At 58.9% G+C, this 9367-nt stretch overlaps 1 protein-coding gene across 1 annotated transcript; it reads left to right on the plus strand.

The window, feature by feature from the left end:
- The first annotated feature begins 1715 nt into the window (after positions 1-1715).
- LOC136019609 (chloride intracellular channel protein 2-like) lies at positions 1716-9363 on the plus strand. The gene is made up of 6 exons (XM_065689968.1): positions 1716-1950; positions 6045-6154; positions 6544-6669; positions 7040-7146; positions 7478-7659; positions 7823-9363. The coding sequence occupies exons 1-6, from the start codon at positions 1894-1896 to the stop codon at positions 7982-7984; spliced, it is 744 nt and encodes a 247-aa protein (XP_065546040.1). The 5' UTR covers positions 1716-1893; the 3' UTR covers positions 7985-9363.
- The last annotated feature ends 4 nt before the right edge of the window (positions 9364-9367 follow it).

Here is a 9367-nt window from a genome sequence, read left to right on the forward strand (position 1 = left end):
AAGTGGTTCTGTGCCTTGGCACCGCTGTCGCTGGCAGCTGGCAGCCCCTTCCTGCCCGCCTTTGTTCACCACAGGGGCTTGTTGAGGTTTCCAACGTGCCTCCTGCTTTTGCACTGGCACGGTGAGGCAGAAGTCCGGATGCATGTGTGCTGTAATCTCCATTTTGGCCTTCTGAGGAAGGGAAGGGCTGCCCAAGTGCCTCCTTTGCTGAAAGGGCAAACACCCTCCCTGCAAAACCCACTGCGGGGAGGGGCCTCTTTGCTGCTGCCCTTCTGCTCCTGCAGCCTCCGCAGGGTCGGATATGGGGCACTCCGACATTCCAGAGGAGGGCACCGTGCGGTGCTCCGCACCACAGCAGTTCAGTTAAGTCCCTGCCCGCTGCCTCAGCGGGTGGCTCGAGGGGATGCGTCCAGCTGAGGTCAGCCGCAAGCAGCAGCCGGCAGTGCCAGAAGCCGGCGCGGCTCCCGCAGGCTCAGCGCCCCTTGGGCTGGAGCAGAGCAGGGACCAGCACACATCACCCAGGGGTCCATAGCGGTGTGCAAGCAGTAGGAGGGGCCCTGGGGGTGCTGCCATGGCCGCGCTTGGCACTCACAGTGCCCTTAATTCACCCCTCTCGCTTACTGGGCAGTTTCCTGACCCATCAGGCGCAGTGTCAAGTCCTCCAAATGCTTTGATGGGGCAGAGAGAAAAATGCCTCCCAGCTTCCCACTCCCCGCACAGCCCATGGTGTAAGCACCGCTCTGGGCTGCACAGCAGGACCTAGCAGAAACAGCTCCCTTAGGGAGACTCCCTTGAGAGCCCGCACAATCCTTTCCCAGCATGATTGCTTCGGGTGGACTCTTTCTTATCAGGGCTTGATGATTTTTAGGAAAGTCTGAGTTTACCCAACCTGGAGGGGCGGGGGAGGGGTCTGAATTGGGATCTCCATTTTGTGCAAAGTTCGGTACCAGTTACAGGGTCCCAAGGAGTGAGATGGGACTTGCCCAAGAGAAGAGTTAAGCCTGTGGGTGCTGGGAAGCTGTCTCCTCTGGGCCCGCAGCCAGGATGATCAACAATTCCCTCCCATCCTGGGGAGGAAAGCAAGTGGTCATCCTTCCTGTGACACAGCCCAAATTCCAGGAACAGGGGGGGCCCTGGCGGGGGTCAGCCCTGGATGCCTCCCATCATCTTGCCATGCACCGCCCCAGCTGGGCTGCTGCCAGCAGTGCTCTGGGGCTCCTTCTGCACCCTCCTGGGCTGCTCTGCAGCACAGCTGCGGCGTGTGTCTGGTTCCTTCCAACCAGGGGTGCTCAGAGGAGCCCACCCTCGCGGTGCTGGGCAGGCAGAGGAGCTGTGCTCTTGGGCCTTGGGAGGCAGTGGGAAGGTGACAGCTTGGTTCACCCCAGAGAGACAAAGAAGTGGCAAGATCCGGGCTCTGGTGTCTGGGTGCAAGGGTGGGAGAATGGCAAAGGGACAAGACCAGAGGGGAGCAGCATGAGGAGTGATGGGAGAGATGGTTCCCCTGTAGAACCCCCATTCCCAGCTGGCAGGGAGGCGATGGCAGTGGTGCCGGGGCTGCCAGCCCAGGGCTCCAAGGCACCGGAGCAGCGCCTGGGCGGGTGCGATAGACTGGAAGGGGACCCGTGAAAGCGTCCAGATAGACCCATGCTGAGTCATGGCTGGGAGGACTCACAGCTTCCCCTTCCCCGGCGGCAGGTCCCAGCAGGCACACACCCCATTGCTCCTCCCCGCTTCAAAAGGAAGGAAAGGGCAAGCCCTGGCCCTCCACGGGCGGGTGTGAGCACAGCCAAGGTGCTCAAGCCCTCAACCCTCTGAAAGCCTTCCATGCTGGTGCTCCACAGAGGACGGACCAACTCAGCACAGCAGTGAGCAATCCTTCCCCACACCGCTGGGATGGAGAGTCGGCAGCACAGCACCACCGAAGAGCCTGAGATTGAGCTGTTTGTGAAGGTGGGTCCCGGGGTGGACGGTTGCTCTTTGGCAGTTCCCTGCAAGCTCACCCTCACCAGGCTCCAGCTGGGTACGGGTGGTGGGAGCTCGGGAATATCTTCATGTCTCAGGAGGCTGGAGATGGGCAGCAAATATGGGATCACTGGTCACTAAGGCAGCTGAGCGGGTGCGCCAGGGAGGGCACCAGGTGCAGGCACCAGCGAGTGTCACACCAGCATCCTGCAGGATGCCCCTGTCTCGTACCCTGGGGGCAGCGCTGCTGGCAGCTGGTGTGAGAGGGGAGTGGGCACAAATGCGCCTCTCATACCCAGATAAGAGGAGCCCCCACCCGGGAGCAGTGAGTGGGAGGGCTGAGCAGTCGTCTCAGCTTCTCCTGCAGGCCAGGGTTGCAAAATGGAGCACCCAGCGCTAGGAGCCAGCAGGTGCTACGGTGGGAGGGATGAGATGGCCTCACAGAGCAGGTCAGGGGGTTACTCACCGGAAATAGGGTTTTTCCCTGTTCAGCAATTTTCTGAACACTTCCCCAGGAACATTTGAACACTCGAGTTCGAAATATCCACAGTGGTGTGCAGGAAAAGAGGAGCCAGCACTGGTGATGGTACCTGCATGCACCACCAGCAATGCCAGTGGGGCCAAAGGACATGCTGTTAAGTGGCAGTGGCCAAGGGGAACGAAGCCTCCCTGTGCCACCACATTGAGGTTTCAAGGGCAGTTTCCTTGTAGCTACTTGTTTTGGTGGGCTCCCCTCCTCTCCCGGGCAGCTCAGTGTCTGGAAGCACTGCAGTGCCTGGCCAGAGGCACCGGCTTCCCCAGCACAGGCACCTGGCTGCACTGGGAGCTGTGCGGTGCTCTGCTTGGGTAACATTTGGGGATACATGTTGGAAAGGATCACCTGAGCCTCTGTGGGAGTGATGTCCCCATCCCTTTGCCAAGACTGTGGCCATGGCTATGCTTGCCAGGTACTGAGCTCAGCTGAGCCAGATCCAGACAAGTGTATTTTCTTGGTGAAAGTGGGGATCTTGAATTCCCTTCTTAGCACCACTTGTTCCCAGGGGTGGCCAGGGAGACGTGGAAAACGACACATGAGGTGACTGCAGTGGCAGCAGCATGTTCCAGGGGCTTTCAGAGGGAAGGGAAACTGAAAACAAAGCAGCAGCGTCCTCAGGACTTCCCCTGTGCCTTAATTTAGTGTGAAAAAACCCTTCTGGCTTGTCTGCTACCAGACAACGTGATGCTATGCCTCCTCCTCCTCCCATTCAGCACCCAGTTTTACCAAAGTCACCTGCCTATGCCATCATGCCTTGCACCTCACAGGGCCAGGGTCTGTCCTGAGACAGCCATAAATCAGCCTGAGACAGCCATAAATCATGGGGGGAGCCGGTGCTCCTACAGGCACCTACCCGCACCCTGTCCCTGCCTGGTTTTCGCTCTGCCAAATGCTGCAGTTAACTTGGTGAGAGCAGGAGGGTGTGAAGCAGGTCCTGCATCACCTTCGGGTTGGGGCAGGAGGTCCCCAGAGGGCTGGCGATTTTTCGCCCTGCTGTGGTCCCACATCAGGCTGTGAGGCTCTCTCCACTCAGAGGAACCTCTGCCCCTCAGCCTCACAAGGCATTTAGCTGTCCCACGGCTGCTCCCTGGCCTTTAGGGTGGCTGCAGGAACTGTGGGCAGGTCCCAGTGGATGCTGAGCACTTTGCAGTGCCTCAGGCACGCAGAACTGCTCCCTCCTCCCACCGTGTTTCATGCTGTTTCACTGAGGGGGAAACCACAGGAACTGCCAAGTAACACAGCTTCGTGAGGCCTCAGAGAGCTGGGGCTAGAAACCTGCCCCTCCTTGGAGGTGCTTCACCAGCCCGTGCTGGGTTTATCTGTCATCCAGAGGAGAAAAGAGGGGGGAAGGTCAGCTTGGAGGCTGCCGGCTCTGCACCCCGGCCCCTGCTGCAGCGCCGGGGGGCTGGGGGGGGTGGGTGGGGGTGGGCGGAAGCAGGGGCTGGGGCTCTGCAGAGGCAGAAGCTAAGGGCGATGACTTCCCTGCCATCGCGGGGGGGAAGCTGCTAGGGAGGGACGTGTGGCTGCGAGTGTCCCCAGCCCCTCTCCCTGACTGCCCTGGCTCCCAGTGCTCTCCCCAGGGCAGGGTGCCCTGCTCTGGTGCCTGCAGGGAGCCTTGTGGCTGTGCTCCCTCCTAGGACATCCAATACACAACCTTATCCCTTACCAAAGGAGCCTGTTGGTTATAAGATGACCCAGGACGCTCCTGAGCGGCAGCTTCCCAGAAGCATTTCTTATTAATAGCCAACAAAAAGCCTCCTGTGTGAATTCAGCTTCACTTCTGGGTATATCCCAGAATCTGTTTCTTAGTTCCCATTTGCTTTCTCAGGAGCATCATTTCAGGACAGCTGAGCATAGGAAACACTGGTTAAGGAGTAATTTTCATTCCCCTGGAAGGACTAGAAGGTGTTGGCATGGTGGAAAAGCAGACACCAGCTCCAGTGGAGTCCTCAGTATAATCGGGGGGTTGGTTTGATCAGTTTAGCATCTCCTGTAGGGTGAGTTTGAGGCTGGTGCCTCTCTCCTGGAGAAGCTGAGCACTCCACAGCCCACAGGTTTCTGCAAGTGACTCATGGCACTTAAGTGCAGCCCAGCAGAGCCAGGCGCAGGTCTCATCTTTGCTAATGAAGCATCCCCAGCCAGCGTGTCTTTGGGGTCCCAGTGAGGTGCAAGCTCTGGAGCCACCCCCAGCTGCCCACCCTGGAAGTTACTACTGCTGCTTGACTTCTGCACCCCAAATCCTCCCAGCTCCAATTACCCTCCTGCTCAGCCCCTGTGCTCCAGCTCCCCGGCTGATCTTGAGGCTCACTGCAGAGCTGGGGGTCGTGCCTCCTGCCCGGTGCCGTGGGAGCAGCATCCCTGTGAAGGAGCTGGCATGGCAGCACTGCTCCTCCTGCACCAGCAGGATGCCAGGCACGCATCTTGCAGGGTCGTGCTTCATGTGCAGCTGAGGAACCGCCGACTGCTCTTAAAGAAGTTGGGTTTCCTGTGAGCCATTTTACCAACTTCCCTCTCTCAGCAGAGTCTGCGCCCATTTTCATGCACTGGCGGGGTGGGGGGGGGGAAAGGGGGGACAGGACACGACATGCCCCATTCATCTTGGCCAAACTCCTCATGAGGTGTCTCAATCCTTTTCGCAAAGGGTATTTTCAGCTGCTATGTAGCAAGGAAATGGGCTTTGCTCCACCTGTTGCTGCTTTCCCTTAGGATTGCCGAATGGGCATTGTGCGGGTGAGAGGCCACTGAGGGAGCCCTGCTGGGACACAGGCAGTTTGACCAAGCTCCTTGCTTCCCCACTGCTGTTTGACCCCATCCTGGTCACAGAACAGCCCCTCAAACACTGAGATGCTGCAGCTGTGTCCATGCAGAGGGGTTGAAAAGGACTGTCTGCACATGACGGAAGCTTTAGGAGCTAACACACGGCTCTGTTCCCCACTGATGCTGCTTGGGATGCCGGCACAGATCCACCACTGCGCAACCCTGCCACCCCTAGCCATTTCGCCTCGAGGCCCAGGAGGCTGCTTGGGTGGTTCTTGGCCATTATCAGCCCCGGGGAAATCACGCCTGGATTTGTTAAATGCAACAGAACTGGAGGCAGACCCTAGCAGCACATGAAAACAAACTGTTCTTTTCCTGGCAAACATGAGCACATTTCCCTTCTCACCGCCCTCTCCAGCCTGTCCTCCCGGCCAAGCAGACCCTCCCTTCCTCCCCATCCACTGGCAACCACTCTCCACCTCCTTCCCCTGCCTCCTACTCCTCCTCCCGCTGGCTTTATCTCATGTTTCTGGGAAGGGTCTGACCTCAGGCATCCTGAGGATGCTCTCCCATCTTCCCAGCAGCAACAGGGTCACGGCTCAGAGGAGGGATCCTGCAGCTGAGCAAGCCCCTGTGCTGGGGCAGGTTCCTGCAGCATGGATGCTGGGGTGCCAGTCCAGTCCTCCATGTACCTTCCTCCTGAGACTGACTCTGGAGGCTCTCCACCTCCAGGCATCCCACCGGAGCCCAGCCAAGGCACTAAATCCCCATTTCTCTGCTTCCCCTGCAGGCTGGTCTGGATGGAGAGAACATCGGGAACTGCCCCTTCTGCCAGCGCCTCTTCATGGTTCTGTGGCTGAAAGGGGTCAAGTTCAATGTCACCACAGTGGACATGACCAGGTGAGCAGCTCCACAGCCCAGTCCTGGGCCAGCAATGGGGCAAGACACCTCGGCTCAGCTCCATTCCTCCTATCCCACAGCCAGTATGCCAGAAGGACAGGGTGACGGCCCCCACTGTGGGGTGCTGCAGGGAGGCTAGCACAGAGCTTCAGGCACATGCCAACCTGTGTGTGGCACAGGAACCTCTGTGCTCCACGTGTGGGTACAAGCATGAGGCACTACAGGGCAGGCAGAGAGGCTGGGGAGCGCTTCTCAGCCCCCCAAACCCAGCAGCGCATGAAAGTGGGGGTGCTGCTGGTGCTTGCCCCCATCCACAGCCCCACCTCAGCCTGGCCCATTCACTGTTGGGATGCCTCAGGCACTGAGCCCACTTGTTTCCTCCGCTCCAGGAAACCTGAAGAGTTGAAGGACTTAGCACCGGGCACCAACCCACCCTTCTTGCTGTTCAACAAGGAGCTGAAAACAGACTTCATCAAGATTGAGGAGTTCCTGGAGCAGACCCTGGGCCCACCCGTGTAATCTCAAGCTCCCTCCTTCCCCTCAGGGGCCACTGGGCACGCTGCAGCACTGTGCAGTGCTGGGCAGATTGGGAAACCAAGGCAGGGCACTGGGAGGTGCCCAGGGCAGCGCGGGACAGGGCTGGCTCCCACCCAGCACCTGGCACCTGGCTCTGCAGGGGCACGGATGGCAGTGCCAGGGGGCTGCATCCCCTGGGGAAGGCAGCGGGTTGGGCTGCAAGGAGAGGAGGCTGGGATGGGCTGGAGTGGAAAACAAGGGGAGGAAAGACTTGGGTCCCTTGGCACACAGGGCATAACTCACCTGGGAACCACAAGGCTGAATCCTGCCTTCATCCTTGCCCGTACTGACACAAGTGTCTCTTTGAAGGTATCCGCACCTCAGTCCCAAGTACAAGGAGTCCTTCGATGTGGGGAGTGACATCTTTGCCAAGTTCTCGGCGTACGTCAAGAACCCACGCAAGGAAGCGAACATCAGTAAGAAATACCATAATCTGCCCTGCCGGGTGGGAAGGTGCTTTTGTCTGCATCTGGGTGAGGTTAACCTGGAGGTGAAGTGTTCCGCTGCCTTCCCCACCAAAGCTTTCCTGGTGAGCAGAGGTGTGGGCAGGAAGGGTGAAGGCAGCCCCAAGCTCCATGGGGCTATGGCCCCATGTGCAGGTGCTGGGGAAAGGAGTATGGGGTGACCCTGGTGGGGTCTCCTGGAAGAAGAGGCTCTGGCCAGGGTGCAGTGGTGTACAGCACTGGTGTGGCTCTGGGGGTTCATCCAGGGCACTGGCTCATGGTGCCTGTCCCGCTGTGTACCCAGGCTTTGAGAAGGCCCTGCTGCGGGAGTTCCAGCGCCTGGACATTTACCTGAACACGCCTCTCCCTGATGAGATCGACCAGGACAGTGTGGAAGATGTCATCATCTCCAAGAGGAGGTTTCTGGATGGAGACCATCTGACACTGGCTGACTGCAACCTCCTGCCCAAACTGCACATCATCAAAGTAATGGCACAGTCCTGGGGCCACAGTGGGGACACCTGCCCCAAGGGGAGGTCACAAGGTGGGGGGGATGCAAACTGGAGCTGGGTCTCCTGTATTTGTCCCAAAAAGTGAATCCTCCACAGGCCTGCAAAGTCTCAGCCTCCTCCTCTCTTCCCCTCTCTAGATTGCAGCCAAAAAGTACCGCAACTTTGAGATCCCGGCGGACATGACAGGCGTGTGGCGCTACCTCACCAACGCGTATGCCTGCGACGAGTTCAGCCACACGTGTCCTGCGGATGAGGAGATCGAGCACACCTATGCCAGCGTGGCCAGGAAGATGACCTAACCCGCAGGGGGCACCCGCCTCCCTCCGCGAGGCAGGGACCGGAGGGGGCTCACAGCACTGCTGCCCCCTGCCCTTCCGAAGAGTGCCTTGCTTCACACCGCTCCTCCTCCCGCTCCTCCGGCAAGGACCCATCCCTGCGTGACCACAGTGCAACCGCACCCCTGCTACCCGAAAACTGGCCTCGTGGCCTGTGCCCGCATGTCATGGGCAAAGTGGAGCGCTCGCCTGCCGCAGCGGCACTGTTTGGAAGAGCAGCTGAGAGATCCCCCCACCATGGCTCAGCCAGTTCTGCCTCCCCATCCACTGCTGGAGCTGCTTCGCCAGCCCTGCGCAGTCCCCGCCACGCCATATGCTCAGGAAGAGGTGTCCCAGGATCTCAGTACACCTCCTGGGTTGGAGTTGTTGGAGATCACCTGGTCACCCTTCTGCACAGTACCCCCCGCCTTGTGTTTGGGCAAGCTCCCTCTGCCACCACAGCATCCAGTCTCCATCTGAAGAACTGAAAGGGTCCATCCCCAGTAGTTTGTTGCAGTGACACATTGTTCTCACTGCTCAGGTGTTGTAACATGCATCCTACTGCCAGTTAGGAAATGAGGGCAGGTGGATGGAACTTGGTGTGAGAGTGCCAGGTCCTGTTGCAGGAGGGAAGGGGGGTGCAGAGGCATTTAAAGGGCTGAGGATGGAGGGCTGAGTATCAGGGCATCCCTTCCCTATGTGCCAGAACCCAGAGCCATGTGCTGCTTGCTGCAAGGTCCCATGTGGCTCCTGCAAGCTAAGAAACCTCTCCCTGTCTTGCAAGATGCTGCAGGAGATACAGCCGTGTGCTGACCTAGGTCCACCTCAGTCCTCGCCAGCATGTCAGGTGCATGACTGGCAGATGGAGGCACACGGGGTACAGTATCCGTCTGGTTTCTACATCCTGCTAGCAGACAGCCCAAGAGGCAAAAGCTGCTGTACAGAGCGCTGTGTCTGTCAGAGACATGGGGGCAGGTTTGGTGCTCGCCGGCTCAGCACTGTGCCTTCCTGTCCGCTGGTGCAAGAGGAAACAAAGCTGCTCTGCACAGCCATGACACCCCATCCTATACCTTCAGCTCTCCAAGGGCTCCTGCCAGTGCCTGTGAACTCAAGCAGACCCCCCCTCCCTCCCCTGGCCAGCCTGTGGGCAAAACAATACTGTACAGTGAGCACGGTGGGTCCTGCGGGGCCACAGCAGAACCCCTCCGGCCCTCACTGCCACTTCCCTCTTTGCACTAAAAAGTGTGTCCTTGCAAGCCTGCCTCTCATAGCACTGGGTTTGGGCACTGGTTTTGTTATTAATGGGGTTTGGTTTGTTTGGGTTTTTTAATCTAAGAACAGCAATAAAATTTATTTTAATATGCCTCG

The sequence above is a fragment of the Lathamus discolor genome, chromosome 9 (assembly GCF_037157495.1).
Source record: "Lathamus discolor isolate bLatDis1 chromosome 9, bLatDis1.hap1, whole genome shotgun sequence".
Classification (NCBI taxonomy): Eukaryota; Metazoa; Chordata; class Aves; order Psittaciformes; family Psittacidae; genus Lathamus; species Lathamus discolor.

Bases quoted from the DNA above. Each gene is read 5' to 3' on its own strand.
- LOC136019609 (XM_065689968.1), top strand. From the start codon at position 1,894: ATGGAGAGTCGGCAGCACAGCACCACCGAAGAGCCTGAGATTGAGCTG. The intron at 6,670-7,039 runs GTAATCTCAAGC...GTCTCTTTGAAG, and splicing joins CAGACCCTGGGCCCACCCGT to GTATCCGCACCTCAGTCCCA. The intron at 7,147-7,477 runs GTAAGAAATACC...CTGTGTACCCAG, and splicing joins ACGCAAGGAAGCGAACATCA to GCTTTGAGAAGGCCCTGCTG.